General features: G+C 37.8%; 1 protein-coding gene across 1 annotated transcript in view; it reads left to right on the plus strand.

Annotated features, from left to right (window-relative positions):
* Window positions 1-6,354: 6,354 nt before the first annotated feature.
* AFF4 (AF4/FMR2 family member 4) overlaps window positions 6,355-27,527 on the plus strand; it is a 59,573-nt gene continuing 38,400 nt past the window's right edge. Inside the window, exons 1-4 of the mRNA XM_008691621.2 lie at window positions 6,355-6,477; window positions 9,015-9,809; window positions 11,324-11,368; window positions 14,994-15,080. Coding sequence (XP_008689843.2) covers window positions 6,355-6,477; window positions 9,015-9,809; window positions 11,324-11,368; window positions 14,994-15,080 — 1,050 coding nt within the window. The remainder of the gene's footprint in view (window positions 6,478-9,014; window positions 9,810-11,323; window positions 11,369-14,993; window positions 15,081-27,527) is intronic.

Below are 27,527 nucleotides of genomic sequence, written 5' to 3' on the forward strand. Positions count from 1 at the left end.
TGCGTACGTGGAAAAATACTCCTTTTTCACATTTATAGGAAAAGCCAAAACATTTACTGAGGGCCAAGAAAGAAGATAAAGCTAAATAGGGAAACTTCCTATTTCTTGTGTATGAAAACTGTGTATTCACATTTCAATTTACTGGTGTTAGCTTGTGAGAGTATTAGTTGTCACATTCTGATGTTAGTTGAGTTAGTTGTATCTAATTCTTATCTATATGCTCAGCACCTAACACTTCTATTTCCGAATTTACCTTAAAGAAATAATGAAGTGATCAGTCATATTATATATGTTGTGTTGCATCTACTTATTCTCATATAACAGCAATTACGGAAATTCCTCCAAGTTCATTGACAAAGATCTACCTCATTTGTTTTAGTAAACTATGGTTTGTTTTAACTCTTAACCATTTTTCTGTTCTTGGTCATTTAATTATTTTCGGTTGTTTTACCAGTAACGACAGGGCTTCAGTAAACATCTTTGTAGCTTCTGGCAGTGTAAGCCAGAGCTTATGGGGTATAGCCCTGCAAGTGAGGCTGCTGGGTTGAAGGGTTTTTGTATTTTTTCTGAGTTTGGAACATCACTTTACCATTTTAATGACTATGTCATTTTAGAGATTTTATTTATATATTTGAGAGAGAGAGAGCTGGCCAGCGCACAAGCAGGGTGAGGGGTGGAGGGAGAAGTAGACTCCCCGCTGAGCAGGGAGCTGGTGCAGAGGGGACTCCAGGATCATGACCTGAGCCAAAGGCAGACGCTTAACTGACTGAGCCACGCAGGCGCCCCAATGACTGTGTCATTTTAGAAGAGTACTTGGCTCTTACTGTTGTTATTAAATAGAACATTTTATTTATTTGTTTTCAAATTATTTTTATTTATTTTTTTAAGTAATCTCTATACCTGGTGTGGGGCTCTGACTCACAACCCTGAGATTAGGAGTTACGTGCTCCACTGACTGAGCCAGCCAGGCGCCCCTAAAACATTTTTTTTAAGATTTTACTTGAGAGAGTGAGAGAGAGAGATCACCAGCATGAGGGAGGGGTAGAGGGAAAAGCAGACTCCCCACTGAGCAGGGAGCCCTGTGCAGAACTGGATCCCAGGACCCTGGGAGCATGACCTGGGCGGAAGGCAGACACTTAACCAACTGAGCCACCAAGGTGCCCACCCCTAGAACATTTTAAATAAGACATCCTTTTCTCATTGAATTTGATTTAACTGTTAAAATCCTGTGTGTCTTTGAGTTTATTTCTGGCTTCTATTTTGCAGATCATTTTGTTCATTTTTGTGCACAACTGTGCTATTTTGATAATGATGATGGTTTTATAGTAAATATTAATATCTACTATGATAAATTCTTCTTGTTCTCTCTCTAGTACTAAGTATATGATAGATGCTTATTGCATTTTTATTAAGTTAATAATAGACTTAATAAATATTAAATCTTGCCTTAGATAAATTTGGCAAGCCTATTTACTTTAGGGAAACTGGAGCTTGGCATGTTGATGGTGTCCCCTGCTAGCCAAGAATGGTATTACACTTTCTCAAGTGTAATAAACAGTGACGTAGAGATTTGCATGATCTGTTTGAACATGGAGATAGGAAGGGGCACATGAGAGAAATGCTTTAAGCCCTGAGAAGAGACACTTTGATAGTAAATCCAAAGGCTGAAAAATGATGGAAAGTACCCATAGTGCTCTACTATATAAACTTTATCACTCTTCTATCTTTTATTTTAAAAAATTTCAAATGTATAATATAGTATATGTCCATGTTCCCTTCACCTGGATATACCGTTTCTCAGTATTTTTACTGTAATTTTTGCTGCTGCTCCACTGCTCTCTTCTTGTCTGTCTGTCCTCTCCCTCCTTCCTACTCCCCCACCCTCTCTTCATGCAAGCACCCACACGTACTCTTCTCTCTCTCTCGCTCTCTCACTCACTGTCTACACATACTAGATCTATATTCAGATGGGAGCTGAACCATTTGAGAGTTGCAGATCTGATGATGACATTTCACCCATGTGTGTTTTGTACACCCTGAGAACCCAGAACATTCTCCTATATAACCAAATACAATTATAATAGTTCAGAAAGTAAACATTGATATGATTATCGGAAATACCATTCATATTCGGGTGTCCCCAAGTTTCCCTGGAATGCCCTTCACAACCAGTTTTTTCTCCCCAGATCCAGTATGTGCATCGTGCTTGCCTTTAGTTGTTGTCTCTCCTTGAACGTAGAAGGATATAGAAGTAATCCCTAGCCTCTTTTTTTGTTTGTTTTCATGATACTGGCACTTTTGAGGAGTCCAGGCCAATTTTGCAGACTTAAGGTTTGTCTGCTCATTCCTGATTAGATTCAGGTTAAATTTTTTGCAGAAGGAATACCTAGGTGGTGATACATCTTTAGTGCATCGCATCAGAAGGCAGGTGATGTCCTTTTATCCCATTATTGATAATGTTAAGTCTGATTGCTTGATTAAGGGTATTGTTTACTGTACTTCTCTATTTTAAAGATTTTTTTTCTAATAGTCTGGGGTGATACTGAAGATTCCATTCCCCCCAACTTTTGCCCAGTGGTTTTAGCATTTATTGATGATTTTTTTTCCATCAATGATTCTTGTCTCAGTTATTACATTAATGGTCACAAAAGTGATTTTCTAATTCTCTTTATTTCTTATACATTTATTAGTTGACGTTCTCTAAAGAAGGGCATTTACTCCCTGCTTTATTTCTCTTCATTTTATTTTTTGCTATTATCACTGTGGACTCAGGAATTTGTGTTCTGGGGTTTTTTTGTTGTTTGTTTTTAAGATTTTATTTATTTGAGAGGGAGAGAGAGCATGCAAGCGAGAGCACAAGAGCAGGGGGAGGGAGAAGCAGACTTCCCACTAAGGAGGGAGCCCCATGTGGGGCTCAATCCCGGGATGCTAGGATCTTGACTTGAGCCAAAAGCATCTGCTTACCGACTGAACCACCCAGGCGCCCCTGTTTTTTGTTTTTTAACTGGGCTCCACACCCAACATGGTGCTTGAACTCATGACCCCAAGATCAAGAGTAGCACGGTCTACTGACTGAGCTAGCCAGGCGCCCCTCAGGGATTCTTTTTTTACTCATTTGGTTGTATTCCATTCTTGTCTTTATTTTGATGCTCATGTTTCTAAATCTGACTGGTGAGAGCACTTTCAGGCTGGTTCCCATGCCCTTTTGATGTCTCCATCTGTTTTTGTGTATTTTCTTGCTGTTACAACAAGATGTTTTAAGGTCTCTTTGTACTTCCTCTGCTGCAGCCTTGGAGTGAGCTATCGCTCCAAGAAATCCTATTCCACTTTAGTAGGAAATGATATTAGAAATCAGAATTTGGGTGCTGAGGGTGCTTCGTTATTCTGGTATGTTGCTGCTCCTAGACTCTTTCAGTGTACAGAAAGGGAGACTCTGTTTGTGTCTCTCTCTCTCAATTGGTAGGTAGATCAATAGACAAATTTTTAAAAATATAAGCATGAGTTCATAGTACTACTTCTAGCTCCTAGTTCTTTTTCTCCTTATTCCTTTGTATATTTGTACCCCTCCTCTCTCCTAGTTACATACCTGGATCCCCAAAAATCTCAGGATAGTTACTCATTTTCTCCATCTTGTAGCAGTGAAATCGCTACACCATTATGCTATGCCATAGAATGTTGTTTGTAATATATTTATCAACTTAACATAAGTGCTTGATGCGTACTTAAAACAGTTTACCTTAAGTAATTAAAAAATTTTAAATGGAGAACTCTCCTTTCTACTTACAGTATTCTTTTAAAAATTATTTTTCTGCTAGTCCCACAGATTTTGTTTTGATGTAGCAATTAGCTAATTTTAACGGAATCCTTTTTCAGTATAGTAGTTGCAGATGTCCTGAGGAAAATCCTATGAAATAGGTTTGCCTGTACAACAAAGATATACTTCAAACTGACTCGTTAAATTTCATTGTTAATTTTAGGCTCGCTCAGATTGATTACTGGAATTATTGCTTTGTGGGAAACTTTATCTTAGGCAGAGATACTGATGTTTACAGACATGGGGAAAATGTGGATCCAGTAAATTAGATGTGAAAAGAAGGCAGATCAGAAAAAAATTAGAGAATCAGAGCTATAACTGGGATATTAATTCTTACAAGCGATCATTTAATTTTGTTCTTCTTCTTGGCAGTCTTGTTAAAAGGAAATATTCAGTCAGATGACTCATGGTTTAAGAAAAGAGAATACTTTTTTATTTGATTATAGGAGGAATTTTATTGTAGGAATCATATCTATTTCTACAATAAATGTACAAGTGTTTCTTGCATGATTATTTTAGTGCTTTATTAAATCATAGTTTAAGGAAGGCATTTCTTTTTTTAAGGAATCGAATTTAGGAGATGTGGGGAAATTAGTATTTAATATACCCCTTAGACTCTTAGGATACAAATAACTTCATGTGCAGCAGCACCATAGTTGTAGAGGTCCATCCGAAACCTGATCGTTAGTGATACACAGTTATTAGTTGGTTCAGGTGTACTGGAGGATGATACACGTTCTTTGGTTTCACTCTCGGAATACCAAAGTGTAGATGTTTTCTAGTACTTATTAAAGAAGGAATCAGATACTTTTTAAAGAGATGTATTTATTTATTTTAGTGAGAGAGAAAGAGCCAGTGGGGATGGGGATGGGAGGGAGGGGCAGAGAGAGAATCCCAAGCACAAGTGGGGCCGCTTGGATGCTCAACCGACTGAGCCACCCAGGCACCCTGAAAGAATCAGATACTTTTTGTGCTTCTGTCTGGTGCGAAGTACCAGGGAGGCCAAAGAAAGCACATACTATTTCAACCTCAAAATAGCTTATATTCTTGTCTAAGTTTATTAGAATATTACACAAATAGAAAAACCTGAATATTCATTTAGAACACTTAGAATATTTTTTAAATACTAAATTGCTATGATAGTAAATTTTTATTTTTGAATGTTTACTTGCACTGGTTCTAACCACGTAAAAATCCTCAAGAGCGTATTGGTTTTGCCGTCCATTCTTTTTTTTTTGTTTTGTTTTTTGAGAAAGAGAGTGCACGGACGGGGTAGGGGAGAGCAAGGAGGGGCAGAGGGAGAGGTTCTCGAGAAGCAGACTCCCCACTGAGCAGGGAGCCTTACACGGGCCTCAGTCCTCTCAGTCCTGAAACCCTGAGATCAGGACCTGAGCCGAAGGCAGATGCTTACCTGACTGAGCCACCCAGGTGTCCCTGCTGTCCATTCTGATTTTACAATTACAATTTCTTTCCAGTGTTGATTTACTTAAATTTTCTGAATAGATTTGATTTATGAATCATAAGGCTAGAAATGCTCTACAAGTATAACCTGTTTTTTCCCCTTCGGTCTCCAAGAGGACTCCCCGCGTCCCCCACCTCCAAATAAAACCACGATAGATAGTTTTCTCTATCTCCAGGGAATAATGTTGTAGAGTCCCTGGTTATCCCTTATCCCAAGGTTCAACAACCTTTTTCATTATTATCTATTTAACCGTAAGTCCCTGCTGCTGTAAATAAACTATCTTCTTTGGTTTGTTCTTAGTGAAAATACAGCATGTTGTAATGTTTGTAGAAATGACACCCTCGTTTTCCCCTCCATTCCAAAAGACTTTCTTTTTCAGTACAGTTTCAACTACTATTACTAACCCAAGTTAATTTTAGATTCTATTACTGAAAGCCTCAGTTTTGCCATTTATTGAGGTATTAATTGAAATATTAATGTATTTAGAGCAGAAATGTCGTTTTTTAGGGAATCTAGAGCAACAGCAAAGCTGAGGTCAAACTGCCATAAGGATGGACACCAAGGAAGCTGTGTTTGGGACAAAAAGAAATCAAGATAAGGTAGATGCAAAGTAGAGAAAAGCACTGGACCCCGGGGGGAGGGAGTGGTAGGAGGGAGTGGGTTTGTGTGCCTCTAATAGCAAAGAATAGTTAGATTTCTGAAGAGGAAGCCATGAAAGGCTTATAGGAAATCTTAAGGATTTGGGTTTGAGTACTACCTTCCATCTATCTGAATGTATAAGTTGTAACTGACTTTTAGCTAGCTGAATACTTTAAAAATTGGTAAGGCTAAGTGTTTCAATGGGGTGGATCCTAATACTCTGGGCTAGTGTTTACTATATCAATAGTTGTGCAAGACACTGTTGGTATTAGTTGGTAAAACCATTACCAATACCCAGCTTCAGCACTAATGCCTGTTACTACTTGGAAGTCGAAAGGGAATCTCCGAACGAAGCATTAAACTCTCAAAATGAGTACAGAACATTTGATTTTAACTTTCCTTTTTGTGATACAAATATTGTGTTTCTCTTCTTAGCAACATGAACCGTGAAGACCGAAATGTGCTGCGTATGAAAGAACGGGAAAGGCGGAATCAGGAAATTCAGCAGGGCGAAGACGCCTTCCCACCTAGCTCTCCTCTCTTTGCCGAGCCATACAAAGTTGTAAGTAGTCCTGTGAATTTTTCCCCCAATAGTGTGACATTTTTGCTTTTCAAATGTTTAAACTTGAATTTTTGTAGTAGAAAAGAATTATTATCATATATGCCATTTAACGTTTTTACTTTCCTCCAAATAAGAATGTAGATTTTTGGGGTAAACTTGTCATTGGAGTATAACATACATGCAGAGAGGTACACAAAATGAGTGTTCTAGCTGAAAGAATTTTCACAACATGAACAACCTTATATAATCAGTACCCAGATCAAGAAACAGTATTATTAGCCTCCTAAAGTCATCCTCAAACCCAGACCTCCTCCCCTGCCCCCTGTTGCTATCTCATATTCTTGAAAATGTGGTCTGAATTAGCTCAGACATTGATCTCTACATCCCAGGCTCTACCACTAACCCTGGGCAGGCATTTCACCTTTCTGAATTAAATTAAAATTTTGTAAATGAGTATGCATCGTCTATTTCCTAGGTTTTTTTGGGTATAATAAAATGTCAAAGACAAATATCAGAGAGATTCTTTTTTTCTCCCTTGTTTCTTGCCATTTGCTTACTTAATTTGCTAAGTATCAGTGACTGCTACTATATTTGAATAAATGTGTCTTCAGTATCAGTCTGGTTCCTTTTTCTATTTTATACTAAATTATCTTTCTTTTTTATGGGCTTAATGAACAATACCCAATTTAGATTAAAAGCTTGTCAGAGATGTCCAATAAAGTGAACCAATTGCTATTTTTATAACTATCATTGTACTTGATTTGGGATTACATAAAACACTGAATAATATCACTTCTGATGACTAATGTGGCTATAGTGGCCACAGATGTCTCTAATGTTTGATTTGGCTTTCGATCATTTGATCTACCCTACATTTTAAAGGCTTATATTGTGTATAATGGTATTGCAGCAGTAATGACCATTGTTGGTTTACGATGTGAGATTGACAGTGTGTTAGACTTTTTTCTGATGAAATATAAATATAACAACATATTCTAGGTTTACCCTTGTAACATTTGGTGTTTGTAGAAGCTTTTGTAAAAGCCATTTTTTTTAAGATTTTATTTCTTTATTTGAGGAGAGAGAGAGAGACAGCACAAGCAGGGTGGAGGGGTAGAGGGAGAAGCAGACTCCCCATTGAACAGGGAGCCCGACGTGGGGCTCGATCCCAGGACCCCAGGATCAGGACTCAAGCCGAAGGCAGATGCTTAACTGACTGAGCCACCCAGGTGCCCCTATAATAAAAGCCACTTTTTAAAAAAGTTTTTAAGGATTTTCATTTAAAGGCAGGTACAATGACATCATTTATATGAGTGTAACACAAAACCTGGGGTTTGGGATTAGGGATTAAAGGCATTTCAAAAGAAAACCCAGGAGTTTGGTCCAGAATCTTCAAATCATACTACCATTTATTTTGTAATTACATTGTAATGAACTGGATTTGATTCCTCATCTTGATGTTGTCTACAAATTGCTATCTATTTCCCTCTCTTGTTTAATAGGGCTCAAACTGATTTTCAGATCATCTAAAGTCATTATCAGTTCATGCCAGCCTCAAAATAAATAGTGGTTCTGTCTTGATTTCCTCTTAATGCCCTCAGTAAGCTTACTGTCTTTCATGTTTGTGAATGTGAAAGAGTCCTAAAGCTTGTAGATATCTTGGACTTTCTTATTATCTAAGAATAATTTTTAAAACAGTCTGTACCATTGACTTCAAAACTTGCAGTGTCTCTTGATCAGAATTAATAGAATTAATATTTGAAACTTTATCAGTGGATTTTCCATTTTTTTAAAAGATTTTATTTATTTATTTGACAGAGAAAGAGCCAGCCAGTGAGAGAGGGAACACAAGCAGGGGAAGAGGGAGAGGTGCAGAGGGAGAGGAAGAAGCAGGCTCCTAGTGGAGCCCTATGCGGGGCTCGATCCCAGGACTCTGGGATCACACCCTGAGCCGAAGGCAGCCGCTTAATGACTGAGCCACCCAGGCGCCCCTGGATTTTCCATTTTTAGTTTATTGTTGACTTTTATTAACTTAATTAGTCACAGTAATAGAAAGAATTAAAAATTTTTTTAAAAGTCAGTTGGGTATAATATGTTTCATTAAATTTTTGTTTCTCCTTTTAACTGTAACATTGAACTCCAGGAATATGTTTTCCTACATTGCCAGAATAATGAGTGTTAGCTAATCTGCCCAAGGCACAATACTTTTCCCGCCCTTCAAAAGATTTTTACTACTGTTCCAGTATATTTATCGGTGAAATTTGGAATTTTTTTCCCTCCTGAAATCGTTTGTACACACTTCTCAATGTCCTATAGAATATTTGCGTTTTTGCATGAATGTTTCTCACTTTCAGTGCATTTTTTTCACTATAAAAATTATATATTTGGAGTTTGCTTTTGAGATGTTAACCTTAAGATATGAGATGAGGCCTCCTTTTGAAAAGCCCTTTTGCATTTGAAGTTTGGAAAGTCCATTTAGAAGCATCTTTTATTTCCAGTTATGCTAATTATATCATTTTATTTTACAATTTTTGTAGACTAGCAAAGAAGATAAGCTATCAAGTCGTATTCAGAGTATGCTTGGAAACTACGATGAAATGAAGGATTTCATAGGAGACAGATCTATACCAAAGCTTGTTGCAATTCCCAAGCCTACAGTACCACCGACAGCAGATGAAAAATCTAACCCAAATTTCTTTGAACAGAGACATGGGACCTCTCATCAGAGTAGCAAATGGACTCCAGTAGGACCTGCACCCAGTACTTCTCAGTCTCAGAAACGGTCCTCAGGCTTGCAGAGTGGACACAGTAGCCAGCGGACCAGTGCAGGTGGCAGTGGTGGCACCAATAGTAGCGGCCAGAGGCATGACCGTGACTCATACAGCAGTAGTGGAAGCAGTAGTCGGAAAAAAAGCCAGCATGGATCGGAACACTCCAAATCACGCTCTTCCAGCCCTGGAAAACCCCAGGCTGTTTCTTCATTAAGCTCCAGTCATTCCAGGTCTCATGGGAATGATCACCATAGCAAGGAACATCAGCGTTCCAAATCACCTCGGGACCCTGATGCAAACTGGGATTCTCCTTCCCGTGTACCTTTTTCAAGTGGGCAGCATTCAAATCAGTCTTTCCCACCTTCATTGATGTCAAAGTCCAGTTCGATGTTACAGAAACCCACTGCCTATGTGCGGCCCATGGATGGACAGGAGTCCATGGAACCAAAGCTGTCCTCTGAGCACTACAGCAGCCAATCCCATAGCAACAGTATGACTGAACTGAAGCCCAGTAGCAAAGCACATCTCGCCAAGCTGAAAATACCTTCCCAGCCATTGGATGTAAGTGACACATTTAGAGTCTTTTGTTTTGTTTTGTTTTTATACATTTATTTTAGACAGAGAAAGAGCAGGGGGAGGGGAAAGGGGAGAGAGAACCTCCTGCCACCCCAAGATCTGGACCTGAGCCAAAATCAAGAGTTGGGACGCTTAACTGACTGAGCCACCCAGGAGCCCCCTAGAGCTTTTAATATTATGACTCTGTGAGGCAGTTTACTATGAAATTGTAACTGAACTTGAACTTTGTTTCAGTTTTATAATAAGATATATGTAAGTTTAAAAAAAAGACTTGTGATTGACTCCGAAGTAGATCAGTAAACCTGTTAGCTTCCCCTATTGGGCAGTAGAGAAAATGTCATTCACTGTTTTGAAATATTCAGATGACAGTCAGTTATAGAATAAAAGCATGATCTGTGAAATCAGTACCTTAGATTTCTTCCTTTTGATTTTATGAAAGAATATGTCTTGTGTTCTTTTGTTTAAAAAAAGTAACTTGTATTCTCATTATGATACTCAGGAATGCGATGTGGGCTATGATTCATTGTAGTGAATGTTGGGATTTTGGGGGAGTCCATCAAGTTGGTAATGTTGCAAGGTTTGGATGCCGTGAGCTTTTTCTCTGTTTACACTTAAAAGGTTTGAGACAGCTGCTTTAGATTCATAGTGATGGTTTGAAATTTATAGTATTTATAACTGCATACCAAAACATCAGAATAACTAAAGAAATTGAGTATTCACTGTGCAATAGTTTAAGTTTTATCTTTTAATAAAAATTTTAAAATAGTGTTCATAACCAAAAATCATAGTCCATAGCTTAAAACCGTGGTAAAAGGGATCAATGATAGGTGAAATGCTTTTTTAAGAACATTTAAACATTTTTCCTGTGGCCTTGGGAAACTCATTGTTCATGGCAGTTGTCATCTAATTACTCCTCTGAAGAGAACGGTGAAGTGGTTGTTTGTTCTTTCTTCAAACAACTTGATCCTTGGAGATAGACTTGAGTTCAAACTCTAGCTCTCCAATTCCTGATTGTGCTTTAGAAATAACAGCTTTTCCATGATTTAAGGAAAGCTGTGTAAAATATCCATCATATTCCAGACAAGTATCCTTTCAATAATATTGGTTTTATTCTGTTGGTTAGTTTATGTGATATAATGTATTCAATATCACAGGTATATATTATATATAAATAAACTCAGATTTTTGACAAGTTGCTCCACCTGCAAAATAACATTTAAAACTTTATTTCTAATCTAAGAAAGATTTTTCAAAACTTTTGATAAATACAAAGGTCTTCAAGTCCTTGTATAGTTGGTGATTAAAATTTTTTAGAATTTGAAAATTTTGCATTAAAGGAAATTTGTCAAAATAGGTTAATTAGTGTTGTGATTTAGAATAGTGGGATCATAAATATGTCTTATTGGTTTTCTAATAGTATTGTTGAATCTGTGCAACAAATGATAAAAATCTAATAAAAAATGACTCCAAATCTAATGTGTGTTTCTTTTCCTCTTAAGGCATCTGCTTCTGGTGATGTGAGCTGTGTGGATGAAATTCTTAAAGTAAGTTGTTGTTGTTGTTGTTGTTTTAATACTTTCTTTTTTGCTTATGATACTCTGCTATCTTCCTGCCCCTTCCCCCCGATATTTCACAAAGGATCTGGGGCAGCAGATTGCTTACATGTGAAACTCAGTATGTCTATAAAAAATAATTGACTCTGTTATGCTTATTTTCATACTTAGTTTCTGAGTCATTTGGTTTCTTTACTACCTGCCCTCAAAAGAACTGGTTTTGTTTGTTTTTCATTTTTAAGTAAAACAAATTCCAGTCATGATAGTTTGCCTTGAAAAGAGGAAGAAACCAAATACAGCAGTAGTTTCTAAGGCTTATCAGTAATTACCAGTCAAACCGTTTCATTGAAAATAGCTTGCTTTGTAATTCATTTGTACCTGCTGGTCAGTTCCTACAATGAAAGACCTCCTCTGAACACTGCTCATTTTGGGTGTTGGATGGATTATGTTCAAAATCGACACATGACCAAAATGTGCATTTCTCTTTTGGGGAAAGAAAACGTTGTCAGTTGGCAAAAGAGAACGTCTAGTGGATTAATGAGTGACAGTGACTGCTTTTGGCTCAGTAGAGAAAAACTGTCACGTATTGTACTTTTTGCATAAGCTCCTGATTTTTTGTGTCTGTACCTGCATTTCACCATGGATAATTCTGAAAGACTGCTTGCGTTGCTCCTTCCACTTTATTCTCTTCTTCCTTTCTTCAGCCCTGCACAGTCTCTCATTGACCTCTGTGATTCTACTGACGCTGTTTCTCTAAGTTCATGATCTTCCCCTTCATGTGAGTTTTCTGCTCTTTCTGCTGTTTTCAAGAATTTTTAAGTCTTCCTTCTAAAAAACCTCAGTCTTCCTTCCTTGACTGTTATTATGCTTCACTGTTTTTATTTCCATCCACCTTTCTTGTCTCTCATTCTCGGCCTTTTGGCAGAGCTTGGTGTCTTCTCTTCTCTTTTAAATATGAGTCTTTTTTCTAGCCTCTCCATTTTTTTCCTCCATTGTTAGGCTTCACCTGTTAACTCTTCAGTCTTTCTCTCCTCCTTGGCCTCCTCTGAGTTGTGGTTTATGTCTCTTCCTTGCTTCGTAGCTATGTGTTCATTTGCTTTTCTCTCTGCTTCTTTTGACTCAACATATCTAAAGGCAGATTTATCAGACTTCCTTCTCTTAGTAGTAACCACCATTCTCCTGTGCTTCTACGTGTAAAATCCTAATTTTCTCTCATGTTCTATTTAATCACAAAATTTAATCGCATGTACAGTTTGAATTTTCCTTGAAAATGCCATTCCTTTATTTCCATTTCTGCCACCTTGAGCTTCAAGAATTGCAATCTACAGCCCTCTCTTTGCTCATCTGTCTTCTGTATTGCTACCAGATTCTCTCTTTAATCCATTGTCTTTATAAGTTAATTTCCATCTTAGAAATTTCAGTGGCTCTCTAAGCCCCATAGAATAGTGTCCAAGTTCAGCATTCTAGACCTTTCACAGGCCAGTTCTAACCTCTCTCGCTATTGATTCACCACTCTTGTCAAATTGGTTTCACTAAGTCATACGCTTTCTTGTCTTTTACCTTTTTAAAGTACACTTTTCTGAAATATGTTTCTCCTTTGTCTTTAAGCATATACAGATTCTGTTTTTTCTTAGAATCCCAGTGAAATCCTTCTTTCCCCTGTGTCAGACCATCAAATCACAATGATAACTCTTTCTTTTGAATCTCGTATAGCATGCATTTTTTAGTTGCCATGTATATAAAACTGTAACGGAGCATTTATCTTTTCCCTTTGAATCTTCAGAGATGCATGGCATTGTAATACCTGGAAGAATCTTAGATATTCTCACATTTAATTATGTCTTTGATGATAGTGACCATTTATTCTTCATTTTATAGATACAGAGCTTGGCACGTGGCCATGGGTGTAATAGTTGCTCAGACATTTAATGATGGAGTTAAATAGATTTTCTATTGAAAGTACTTTGGTATTTGAGGTGTAAAATGCCGACACTGAAAACCTAGAGGGTCCGAGTTTCTGTTTCCTTTCCCTACATGCAGTGCATGAGGAACTGCAGGTCCAAATTGCCTTCATATTTTCTTGATATCTGTAGTCATACTGCTTCTAGGAACTCCTTCATAAACTTAAAGAAGAAAAATTTAATCTGAAAATGATAACTGTTTATTGTAAAAACAAGAGAGGTTAATTCACGGCGTACTAATGAAGCACCAGCCATATAGCAGGCTCCTTGGATACAGTGGAGATGATAATGTTGCACCTTTTGAGCTGACATTCTTGCTGGATATTGGAAATAATTAACTATTAGTATTATTTCAGAAAGTGAAATGCTATTAAAAAATAATAGCATTGTAAGAAGATAAAGAGCAATTACAGTGCAGGTGGCTGTTTTACGAAGTTCCAGTAGTAGAGACTGTATCAAGTGCCCAGGTCTCTTTCCCCTTCTGTCGTTCTGTTGCCCAAAGGTAGCCAGAGATTTTTTTCATATATAGTTTTTCATATACAAACATTTACTAGGACATAGACTTATGATTTCTGTTTTTCACTTAACAATATAATGTGGACAACATTTCATATCAGTAGTCAAATTCCTCATTTTACTGTCTGCTTGGTGTTCCATTGTATGCTGTCTGGTAATTTAATTATTCTGTGCTGTTGGATATTTAGATTGTTTCCATTTTTCAAGTGTAGGCCCCTTGAACATGTATCTTTACATAACTGTGTAGGTATAGCTACAGAGTAAATTCCTAAAAGTTAATAAACCACCTTTAATTTATTGTATTTTCTCAGTCTACCTAATGGCTTACTTTGAACTAAATGCCAGAAATAAAACACTCCTTCCTTATGCTAAATCTGATATCTCTCTTTCCCCTGCTCCTGTAACATATACATTGTGATCTTATCCAAATCTCCACTTGAACATAATTGGCATGTGATTAAACAGAAGGCATTGAATGAAATCATACTTACGGCCTTGCTTGTCTGTCTTCCTTCTCATGTGCTTTTGATATCTCTCTTCTGGTTTCCTCCACCTGACCAAAACTTCCTATCAGCAAATGGGCTCTGCAGCCAGACTCCCTAGGGTGAAATTTTGTGTCCACAAGTGTGTGGCCTTTAAAAAATAACTTCTGTGCTTCAGTTTTATCCTACATAGAGTTAGGATAATAATGGTATCTACCTCCTAATAAAATTGTGAGTACTAAATGAGTAACAGACCTGTAAAACAGCACAGTATCTGGCCCATTAATGGTACACAATAAATGTTAGCTCCTTTTCTTATTATTACCTGCCCCTCCCACTCTCACAGCACCCTCATCTTCAGTAGCATTGTACTGTGTGCCTTGTATTTGATTACAGGCGGATTTCTGTGACGATTCACAGGTTTCATCATCTTAGCTCCAGGCTCCTTGAAGCCAGGGAGTGTATATTATATATCTGACTATTTCCTGCCCCATACTGCCTTGCACACAATTGTGCTTAATTAATATTTATTGATTAAGTATGTATACTTATGGAGGACCTATCATGAAACCAGCATTTATAAAACAAATCTGGTTTTTAGTGTGTAATTTTTATCCTTGAACTGGTTGAAAACAAACTGTAATAATTACATTTCAGGAGATGACGCATTCATGGCCTCCCCCTCTAACGGCTATTCATACACCATGCAAAACAGAACCTTCCAAATTTCCTTTTCCAACTAAGGTAAGTAAATAACATGTGTCTTTGATACTATTAGAAAACTCTAAATGGCTTGACTAAAATCATATGAATTCAGAATTGTCTTGCCATTCCCGTTTTAGTGGGAGACAGACAATAAATACATAAGTTCAAATAGTGGTCATTGCTGTGAAGAAAATAAAACAAGATAATGGAATCGAGCGATTGGGTTAAGAGGTTTTTGAAAAAGCTTTGAAGGCAATCGGGAAGAGACTTAAAAGGCATCAGTGTTTGTTGCAAACTGTTACGGTGTTCTAGGTTGCAGGTGGTAAGGGCTTCTCAAACTCTTGTCTCAGGGCCCCCTTTCCATTGGACATAGCAGTCATACTGATGTGCTGTGGCAAGAGGTTCCTTAGACAACAGTTTCAGGTTCAACTATAGCAGATGTGCTTTTTTTTTTTTAACATTAATTTATATTTACATGAATAATAGAAGAATATATTCTTGTGGAAATTTGACCAGGACCCCTAATAATAGCCTTTCCCAGTGTTGCCTCCACCGTCTCGCCAGAGCAACTTCCATGCTTACTTTTGCAAGTCTTTTCACATGCATTTGCAAACATACATATGTGATCGTTACATGTAAGCACTCTCTCTTTGACTTTATTTCTGCCCAGATTTATTGTTCTGGATTTTTAATCAGCAACAGGTCTTAGAGACCATTCTATAGTTACTATGTATCTATATTATATATAGATAATAGATTACATATAGAGGTATTTAATTTCATTTATTTGCGTCCATAGTATAAATGTATTTTAGTTTAATTATTTCCCTTTGGTGTTTAAGTTGTTGCCAAGTTTTCATTTCCATAAACATTGCTTGTGTGGGTATCTTTTTCATGCCTTCTTTTGTGCATATGAGTTTCTTTTGTGTAAAGTAAGAAGTAGAATTGTTGAGTATTGAGACGGTATATTTAATATATATTCTCAGATTCCCTCCGCATCAGTTGTACCAGTCAGTGCTCCCACTTGTATTCCCCGAGTCCTCACATATACATCACCATTTGTTGCTTGAAGCACCAATCTTTTGAGTGCAGAATGGCATTTCATTTCCTAGATTGCTAGCGAGGTTTATCATCTTTACACATTTGTCATCCATGTGATTTCTCTGTAGGTGAATTTACCTGTTTCCTCTGCTCTTGGGGTTGCCTCTTTCACCTAATGAATTTCAGAAGGATTTCTTTTTGTGTTGTTTTGTTTGAATTCCAGATTCTAATAATTTCTTCTGTATGCTACAAATACATCTCCCATTTAGAGTCCTTTTAAGTATTACGGTCTGGAAGATTTAAAAAAAATTTTTTTAAAGATTTTATTTATTTGACAGAGACACAGCGAGAGAGGGAACACAAGCAGGGGGAGTGGGAGAGGGAGAAGCAGGCTTCCCGCCGAGCAGGGAGTCGGATGCGGGGCTCGATCCCTGGGATCATGACCTGAGCTCTGTTAAAGAAGCTTTTTGTTTCCCCAGGATCATAAGCATACCCTCTTATTTTTTAGTTTAATGTAATTGCAATTTTGTTTTCTATGTTTATCTTTAGCCCAATTTATTTTTGTGGATAATGTGAGGTAGGCATGTTACTTTCTGCCTATATGTGTGCCATCACACTCCTTTACTTTTAAAATCAACCTTACACACACCTAAAAAATATACAGTTGGAGTTTGGTAGGTGTATGCACCTGTGTAACCACTGCCCTAATCAAGAATTAGAAACTTCTGTCAACGCCAAAGATCCCCTTGTGTTTCTTTGCAATCTACCTCACCCCCACCACTGGGCCCTCACAATTACTGATCTGTTTTATGTCACTATAGATAAGTTGTGCTTTTTCTAGAATTTCATGTAAATGAAATCCATATAGTGTGTACTCCTTTTGTATATATGCTTGCTGCCTTTTGCTCAGCACCTGCTTTTGGAATTCTTCCATGTTCATGAATGGATTGGTGATTTGTTCTTTTTTATTCCTGAGTTCCTTTTTATTTGTGTTGTATGAAAATATCAAAATTTGTGTATCCATGTACCTGTTAATGAACATTTAGGTTTTTTCCAGATATGAAATATTAAGAAGAAAGTATCTCTAAATAGGCATTTACAAGCCTTTGTGTAGATTTAAGTTTTCTTTTTTCAAGAATAAATATTGGGTTATATGGTAAAAAGTAGAATTGCTCAGTTGTATGTTGAATTATGTTAAATTGATACTAAACTCAAAACTATCTTCCAAAGCGACCGTGTCGTGCTCCTGCCTCCCTCCACTCCCATCCCTCAGCAGTGTATGACAGTTTGATTTGTTCCACATCCTTGTCTACGTTTGGTATTGTCAGTCTGTTCAGTTGGAGCCATTTTCCTGGGCACATAAAGGTATCTCATATTGGTTTCAGTTTCTGATTCCCTGATGACTAATGATGTTGAAACTCTTCTTATGACCTTATTGACAATTCTTCTTTTTGGATATCGATTCAAATCTTAGGACTTTAGTGTGTGTGTCTGTCAGTGGTGGTGGCAGGACTAGGAGATGTTATTTGTAGTTTTCTTGTCTTTGGGTTTAGTATCAGGGTACCTCTGGCTCCTTAAAAGGAGCAGGGAAATGTTCTTCTCATTTCTATTTTCTGAACTGGTTTGTGGAATTTAGTTTTAATTCTTCCTTGAATGTTTTTGGGGTTTTTTTAAAGATTTTTTTATTTGCTTATTTGAGAGGGCAAGAGATAGCAAGACAGAGCATGAGTTGGGGGAGAGGCAGATGGGGAGGGAGAAGCAGACTCCCCACTGAGTGGGGAGCCTGACACAGGGCTCCATCCCAGGATGCTGGGATCATGACCTGAGCCAAAGGCAGACGTTTAACCGACTGAGCCGCCCAGGCACCCTTTGAATATTTTAATATACTTCAACGGTGATGCCATCTGGGCCTGTAGTATTCTTTATTGGAAGGTATTCAGTTATAAATTCAAGGTTTTCATTAGATATAGGGCTATTCAGATTTTCTCTTCCTTGTGTCTGTCTTATAATTTGTTCATTTCATCTAAGTAGTCAAGTTTGTTGGTATAGAGTTATTTATAATATAAATACTCTTTTAATGTCTGTAGGATCTCTACTAAAGTCATTTTTTCCCCTGATATTGGTGATTTGTATTTTCTCTCTTCATTTTCTTTGATTAGTCTAGCTAGAGTTTTGTGAGTTTTATTGATCATTTCTAAGAACCGTCTTTTAATTTTTTCCGTTTTCTATTTCTTTGGTTTTTCCTTCATTGTGGTTATTGTCTTCTTTCTTCTTATTGTGGGTTTCATTTACTTTTCTTTTAACTTCTTCAGATGGGGGCTTAAGTCATTAATTGTAAACATTTCTTGTTTTCTATATTTAAAACTATCAGTTTCTGGGGCGCCTGGGTGGCGTAGTCGTTAAGCATCTGCCTTCGGCTCAGGGTGCGATCCTGGCGTTCCGGGATCAAGCCCCACATCAGGCTTCTCTGCTGGGAGCCTGCTTCTTCCTCTCCCACTCCCCCTGCTTGTGTTCCCTCTCTCGCTGGCTGTCTCTCTGTCAAATAAAGAAATAAATAAATCTTTAAAAAAAAAATAAAACTATCTCTCTTAGCCCTGCTTTAGGTGTATCTCACAGATTGTGATATATTGTGATTTTATTACCATTTAGTATGTGATATTTCCTTATTCCCTGTGTGACTTCTTCCTTGATCCATGGAAGCATGTGGTTTCATTTTCAAATATTTGAGGACTTTCCACATACCATTTATTACTAATTTATTTATGTTCTTGTTAGAGAATATAAGCTGTATAATTTGTTTTTAAAAATTTATGTTATTGTTTTATGGCCATTATATGAACTTTCCTGGTGGCTATTTCATGTACACTGGATAGAATATGTTCTTTTTTTTTTTTTTTTTAAGATTTTATTTATTTATTTGAGACAGAGCGAGTGAGCACAAGGGGGGAGGATGGTCAGAGGGAGAGGGAGAAGCAGACCCCCTGCTGAGCAGGGAGCCTGATGCAGGGCTCAGTCCCAGGACCTGAGATCATGACCTGAGCTGAAGGCCAACTGAGCCACCCAGGCACCATAGAATATGTTCTGTATATATCAGATCAAGTTGGTTGAGAGTGATTAGTTGTCTACATTTTTACTGACTATTTGTTCTACCAACTAATGAAAGAATAGTGTTGACATCTGCACCTGTATTTGTGGCTTTGTCTGTTTCCTCTCTCAGTTTTTTCCATTTGGGGTTCATGTATTTTGAAGTTTCGTTATTAGGTGTGTTTAGGATTGCAGTATCTTTCAGATTTATTGATCCCCTTTTTTTTCCATTATGAGATGTCCATCTTTATATCTGGTATTAGTGCTTATTCTGAGGTCTACTTTGTCTGATTTTCATTTAGTCACTCCAGCTTTCTTTTATTATTAACATGATTTAACTTTTTCCTTTATTTTTAATCTATTGGTGGCTTTATATTTAAAGTGAGTTTCTTATAGGCAGCATATAATTTGGTCTTGGCTTTGCAGTCTGCCAATCTCTAGTATTTAATCTTGGAGTGTTTAAACCATTTTCTTTTAATGTGGCAATTGATATTGTAGGGTGATTTTTTTTTTTTGGTGGGGGTTTTTTGATATCGTAGGGTTTAAATGTACCATTTGTTGTTTGTTTTCTGTTTTTCCAACAATTCTTTCTTTGTTCCCTTTCTTGAGATTCTTTTGGATTAAATAATTATTTTTAATATTCTATCTTGAATTATTTAATAGTATACCTCTTTTTTTATTGTAAAATTAAAGCTTATCAGAAGACTTTGAGCATAAGCTCATAGTTCTGGCTTATGAATGCAGGTCCATTCATAATTTTTTTTTTTAAGATTTTATTTATTTATTTGACAGAGAGAGACAGTCAACGAGAGAGGGAACACAAGCAGGGGGAGTGGGAGAGGAAGAAGCAGGCTCCCAGTGGAGGAGCCTGATGCGGGGCTCAATCCCAGAACGCCAGGATCACGCCCTGAGCCGAAGGCAGACGCGTAATGACTGCGCCACCCAGGCACCCCCATTCATAATTCTTTTTAGGTGACAGTTTTATTGAGGTGTAATATACACACCATACAATTCATTCATTTAAAATGTACAATTAACTGGCTTTTAGTATATTCATAGTTGTGTAACCATCATCACAATTATTTTGGGAAATTGTATCACCACAAAAAGAAACCCTGTACTATTTAGCAGTCACCCTTCTATGTGCTCCAGCCCCCACCCTAGGCTCAAAGCAGTCACTGATCTACATTATATCTCTATTGATTTGCTTATTCTGGACATTTCATATATGTTCTCTTAAATTCTACATAAGAGTGAAATCATATGGTACTTTGTCTTTCTCAGACTGACTTATTTCATTTAGCATTGAACTCTCTAGATCCATCCATGTTGTTGCAAATGGCAAGATTTTATTCTTTTTTTATGGCTGAGTAATAGCCCATTGTATATATATACCACATCTTCTTCCATTCATCTGTTGATGGACACTTGGGTTGCTTCCGTAATTTGGCTACTACAAATAATGCTTAATACATAATAGGGGTGCTTGTATCTTTCTGAACTATTATTTTCATATTCTTTGGGTGAATACCCAGTAGTGCAATTATCGAAACTTAGGGTAGTTCTATTTTTAATTTTTTGAGGAAACTCCATACTCTTTTCCACAGTGGCTGTACCAGCTTGTGTTCCCATCAACAGTGTACGAGGGTTTTTTTTTCCTCCATATCCTTGCCAACACTTTCTGTTTCTTGTGTTTTTGATCTTAGCCATTCTGACAGGTGTGAGGTGAGATCTCATTGTGGTTTTGGTTTGCATTTCCCTGATGATGAGTGATGTTGAGCATATTTTCATGGGTCTGTGGGCCAGCCGTATGTCTTCTTTGAAGAACTATATGTTCTTGTCTTTTGTCCACTTTTTAATTAGATTACTTGCTTTTTGGTGTTACGTTGTATAAGTTCTTTATATATTTTGGATATTAACCCTTATTGTATGTATCATTTGCAAGTATCTTCTCCCATTCATTAGGTTGTCTTTTTGTTTTATTGATTGTTTTCTTCGCTGAGCAGAAGTTTTTTGTTTTGATATAGTCCCAACAGTTTATTTTTACTTTTGTTCCCCTTGCCTTAAGAAACATAGAGGGGGCGCCTGGGTGGCACAGCGGTTAAGCGTCTGCCTTTGGCTCAGGGCGTGATCCCGGTGTTGTGGGATCGAGCCCCACATCAGGCTCCTCCGCTGGGAGCCTGCTTCTTCCTCTCCCACTCCCCCTGCTTGTGTTCCCTCTCTCGCTGGCTGTCTCTATCTCTGTCAACTAAATAAATAAAATCTTAAAAAAAAAAAAAAAGAAACATATTTAGAAAAATGTTGCTATAGCCAGTGTCAGAGAAATTACTGCCTGTGCTCTCTTCTGGGATTTTAATGGTTTCAGGTCTCACATTTAGGGCTTTAATCCATTCTGAGTTTATTTTTGTGTATAAAATTTAGGGGCGCCTGGGTGGCATAGCAGTTAAGCGTCTGCCTTCGGCTCAGGGCGTGATCCCGGCGTTCCGGGATCGAGCCCCACATCAGGCTCCTCTGCTATGAGCCTGCTTCTTCCTCTCCCACTCCCCCTGCTTGTGTTCCCTCTCTCGCTGGCTGTCTCTATCTCTGTTGAATAAATAAATAAAATCTTTAAAAATAATAATAATAAAATAAAATAAAATTTAAAAAATGGTGTGAAAGTGGTCTCGTTTCATTCTTTTGCAGGTAGCTGTCTGGTTTTCCCAACACCATTTCTTGATGAGTCTTTTTCCCATTGCATTTTTTTTTAAAGATTTACTTACTTATTCTTTCTCTGAAGTCCTCAGTTTGTTTCTCATAGTCCATAGTCTCTCATGTTTCATTCCCCCTTCTGATTACCCCCCCTTTCTTTATCCCTTTCTTCCCCTACCGATCAACCTAGTTCTTATGTTCCATAGAGGAGAGAAATCATATGATAGTTGTCTTTCTCTGCTTGACTTATTTCACTTAGCATTATCTCCTCCAGTGCTGTCCATGTTGTAGCAAATGTTGAGAACTCGTTCTTTCTGATAGCTGAGTAATATTCCATTGTATATATGGACCACAACTTCTTAATCCAGTCATCTGTTGAAGGGCATCTCGGCTCCTTCCACGATTTAGCTATTGTGGACATTGCTGCTATGAACATTGGGGTGCATATGGCCCTTCTCTTCACTACGTCTGTATCTTTGGGGTAAATACCCAGTAGTGCAATGGCTGGATCATAGGGTAGCTCAATTTTTAACTTTTTAAGGGACCTCCACACTGTTTTCCAGAGTGGCTGTACCAACTTGCATTCCCACCAACAATGTAGGAGGGATCCCCTTTCTCCACATCCTCTCCAACAATTGTTGTTTCTTGCCTTGTCTATTTTTGCCATTCTAACTGGCGTACTTACTTATTCTAGAGAGAGAAAGAACGTGTGCACGAGTGGGGGGAGGGGTAGAGGGAAAGAATCTAAAGCAGACTCCCCGCTGACAGCCTGATGTGGGGCACAGCCCCACAACCCATGAGATCATGACCTGAGCTGACACAAAGACTGTCGGACACCCAACTGACTGAGCCACGTGAACGTCCCACCCATTGCATATTCTTGCACCCTTTGTTGTATATTAATTGACCATGTAATCATGGTTGTGTTTCTGGGTTCTCTATTCTCTTTCATTGAGCCATTGTGCCATACTGTTTTGATTACTACAGTTTTGTGTAGCATATCTTGAAATCTGGGATTTTGATACTTCCAGCTTTGTTCTTTTTTAAGATTGCTATTCGGGGTTTTTTGTAGTTCCATACAAATTTTAGATTATTTGTTCTAGTTCTGTGGAAAAGGCTATTGGTATTTTGATAGGGGTAGCATTAAATCTGTAGATTGCTTTCCATAGTATGGACCTTTTTTTTTTTTTAAAGATTTTATTTATTTATTCGACAGAGATAGAGACAGCCAGCGAGAGAGGGAACACAAGCAGGGGGAATGGGAGAGGAAGAAGCAGGCTCATAGTGGAGGAGCCTGATGTGGGGCTCGATCCCATAACGCCGGGATCACGCCCTGAGCTGAAGGCAGACACTTAACCGCTGTGCCATCCAGGTGCCCCCATAGTATGGACATTTTAACAGTATTTGTTCTCCTAATTCATGAGCATGGAGTTTCTTTCCATTTGTTGGTCTTGTCTTCAGTTTCTTTCACCAGCGCTTTGTAGTTTTCAGAGTACAGATCTTTCACCTCCTTGGTTAAATGTATTCCTAGGTATTTTATTATTTTTGGTGCAACTGTAAATGGGATAGTTCTCTTCATTTTTCTTTCGACTACTTCGTTATTAGTATATTAGAAATGCAACAGATTTCTGTGTCTTGATTTTGTATCCTGTGATCTTACTGAATTCATTTATTAGTCCTAGTTTTTTGGTGGAATCTTTTACAATTTTCTGTATATGATATCATGTCATCTGAAAATAGTGGAAGTTTAACTTCTTCCTTACCAATTTGAATATCTTTTATTTCTTTTTTTTGTCTGATTACTATGGCTAGGACGTAGTGTACTATGTTGAATAAAAGTGGTAAGAGTAGATAGACATCCTTGTCTTGTTCATGATCTTAGGGGGAAAGCTTTCAGTTTTTCCCATTGAGGATGATGTTCACTATGCGTTTTTCATATATGGCCTTTATTATGTTGAGGTATATTCTCCCTAAAGCTACTTTTTTGAGGGTTTTTATCCTGAATGGATGTTGTAATTTGTCAGATGCTTTTTCTGCATCTTTTGAAAAGTTCATATGGTTTTTGTCCTTTCTCTTTTTGACGTACCCCAAATGTTTCCTTATGATCCTTTATAATGTTCTCTTCCTGTAGTCTCTTCCCATCCCTAGGCAACCACTAATCTGATTTCTGTCACTATACATTAGTTTGCGTTTTTGAGATTGGTATAAATAGAATGATAATACATATACTCTTTGTTCTGGTTTCTTTCACTCCACGCAATTACTGTGGGTTTTTTTTTTTTTTTAAGATTTTATTTATTTATTTGAGAGAGAGAGCATGAGCTATGGGGAGGGGCAGAGGGAGAAGGGAAGCAGTCTCCCCCCTGGGCACGGAGCCCTACATGGGGCCAGATCCCAGGACCCTGAGGTCATGATCTGAGCCGAAGGCACTCAACGAACTGAGCCATACAGGCACCCCTCACTCAGCACAATTATTTTGAGATTCATCCATATTGTCGAGTGTATAAATCATTCTTTCTTATTGTTAAGTAGTATTCAGTTTCATAGTTACACCACAGTTTGTTTACCCATTCACCTACTGATGGACATTTGGGCTCTTTCTGGTTTTTAGTTAAAAATAAAGCTGCTGTGAATATTTGTGTACAAGTCTTTGTATGGGCACATGCTTTTATTTCTCGTAAGTCAATACCTTCAAGTATAGGGTGGATGTACATTTAACTTTTAGGAAAATCTCATACTGTTTTCCAAAATGATTCAGCCATTTTATTATATTCCTACTAGCAATAGATTAGAGTTTCAGTTGCTCCACGTACTTACCAGTGTTTGGTATGGTCAGTCTTTTTAAATTTTAGACCTTTTAGTAGTTGCGTAGGAGTGCTTCATTTTGGTTTTAATTGACATTTCTCTAAGATGATGTTGAGCACCTTTTCATGTACTTGTCATTTGTGTATCTTCTTTGGTGTACTGTTTAAATCTTTTGCTCATCTCTTATTAGATTGTTTTCCTCTTCATTTTTTTAAAGATTTTATTTATTTATGTATTTGAGAAAGTGTGAGAGAGAGTACAAGCAGGGGGAGCAGCAGAGGGAGAGGTAGAAGCAGGCTCCCTGTAGAGCAGGGAGCCAGACATGCAGCTCAATCCCAGGACCCCGGGATCATCACAGGAGCGGAAGGCAGACGCTAAACCGAGCCACCCAGGTGCCCCTGTTGTCCTCTCCTTATTGAGTTTGAGAGTTTAAATTTTCAGAATGCAAGTCCATTAACAGATAAAAGATTTGCACATTTCCCCCCCAGTAAGTAGCTTCTCTTTTCATTATTTTAACTATCTTTTGAAGAGGAGAAGCTGCTAATATTGATGAAGTCTAATTCATCAGGGGTTTTTTTGTTTGTTTACAGATCATGTTTTTGGTGTCTACGAAATTTTGCCTAACCCACATTCTCCTATTTTTTTTTAGACTTTTTATAGTTTCAGGCTTTACATTTAGGTCTATGATCCATTTTAAGGTAATTGTTGTGTATGGTGACAAGATATGGATCACAGTTTATTTTTGTGTGTACAGATATCCATTTCCATTATCATTTGTTTAAAAACCTTGTCTCGGGGGGGCTCCTGGGTTGCCCACTCGGTTAAGTGTCTGACTCTTGATTTCGGCTCAAGTCATGAACTCAGGGTCTTGAGATCAACCACCACCACCACCACCACCCCCACCCTCCACTGCGGGGCTCCATCCTGGGTGTGGAGCCTGCTTGAGATCCTCTCTCTCTCTCCCTTTGCCCCCCCCACCTCTTTAAAAAAAAAAAAGCTTGTCTCTGCAAGGAATTGCCTTAGCAATTGCAGTTGATCGTATATGTGAGTGAGTGGGGAAGGGGCAGAGGGAGAGGGAGACAATCTCAAGCAGACTCCCCCGCTGAGCACAGAGCCTGACTCGGGGATCGATCCCATGACCTGAGCCAAAATCAGGAGTCGGACGCTCAACTAACTAAACCACCCAGGCGCTCCTTGAGGTTTTTCAGTTTCATTGATCTTCTAAAAAACTGCTTTTTCGCCTTCATTGTTTTGGGTATTGTTACATTGATTTCCATTGTCTTCTTTATTACTTTCTTATTCTGCTTTCATTTGGTTTAATTTATACTTCTTTTGAAAAAAATTCTATCTTTTTTAAATTCTATTATTTTGTTTAATTTACACTTCTTTCTTTAAAAATTGCATTTTTATTTTTTTATTTATTTTTTTTTTTTTAAAAGATTTTATTTATTTATCCGACAGAGATAGAGACAGCCAGCGAGAGAGGGAACACAAGCAGGGGGAGCGGGAGAGGAAGAAGCAGGCCCATAGCCGAAGAGCCTGATGTGGGGCCCGATCCCACAACGCCGGGATCACGCCCTGAGCCGAAGGCAGGCGCCCAACCGCTGTGCCACCCAGGCGCCCCTAAAAATTGCATTTTTAAAAAAGATTTTATTTGAGAGAGAGAGCCAGAAAGAGAGCACGAGTGGAGGGGAGCAGAGGGGAGGGGTGGAGAAGAAGCAGACTCCTCACTGAGCAGAGAGCCCAATGTGGGCCTTGATCCCAGGACTCTAGGATCATGACCTGAGCTGAAGGCAGATGCTTAACCAATTGAGCCACCCAGGCGCCCTTAAAAAAATTCTTGAAGAGTAAGGTAAGGTCATTGATTTGAGATCTTTCTTACTTTCTCATACAGGCTGTTGGTGCTATAAATTTTCCTCTAAGTAATGTTTTATTTTCATCCCACAAATTCTGAACTGTGTTGTATGTTCATTTTTATTCAGTTCAAAATATCTTCTGATCTCTTTTTTGATTTCTTATTTTTTCTGCAGATTATTTTGAAGTGTCATTTACTTTTCAGGATATTCGGAGGTTTTCCACCTATTTTCTGTTACCTTATATATTTTCTCTTAACTTGTGGCTTAATTCTGATGTGGTCAGAGAATGTACTTTGGGTGACTTGAATTCTTTTACATTTATTACAACTTATTTCATGGCCCAGAATATTGTTTCTTTTGGTAAATGTTTTGTGTACACTTGAATACGTATTTTGCTGTTGTTAAGTGGAGTGTTTTGTAAATGTTGATTAGATCAAAGTGGGTGATTTATAGCTTTAGTCAAGTTTTCTATGTTCTTACTCATTTTAATTCTACTTGTTGTATCAGTTATTCAGAGTTATAGTTAATCTCTCAGTTATTTTGAATATATGATTTTGAATTTGTCATTTTTCATTTCTTCGTACTTTTAAGAGTTTGTGTTTTAGGTGCATAAACATTTGGGATTGCTATTCTAGATGAATTGGGGGTGCCTGGGTGGCTCAGTTGGTTAAGTGACTGCCTTCGGCTCAGGTCATGATCCCAGGGTTCTGGGATCAAGCCCGCATCAGGCTCGTTGCTCAGTGGGGAGCCTGCTTCTCCCTCTCCCTCTGCTTGCTACTCTGCCTGCTTGTGAGCTCTCTCTCTCTCTCTCTGTCAAATAAATAAATAAAATCTTTTAAAAAAAAAGTTCTAGATGAATTGATACCTTTATTGTTACGAAATGACCCCTTTTAATCCTGATGATAATGTTTGCTATAAAATTTATTTTAAATTTACTTTGTCTGATTTAATATAACCAGCCTAGCTTTCTTTTGATTAGTGTACATATTGTATTCCTTTTTCCATTCTTATC

Source organism: Ursus maritimus, unplaced genomic scaffold, assembly GCF_017311325.1.
Source record: "Ursus maritimus isolate PB19 unplaced genomic scaffold, ASM1731132v1 scaffold_5, whole genome shotgun sequence".
Classification (NCBI taxonomy): Eukaryota; Metazoa; Chordata; class Mammalia; order Carnivora; family Ursidae; genus Ursus; species Ursus maritimus.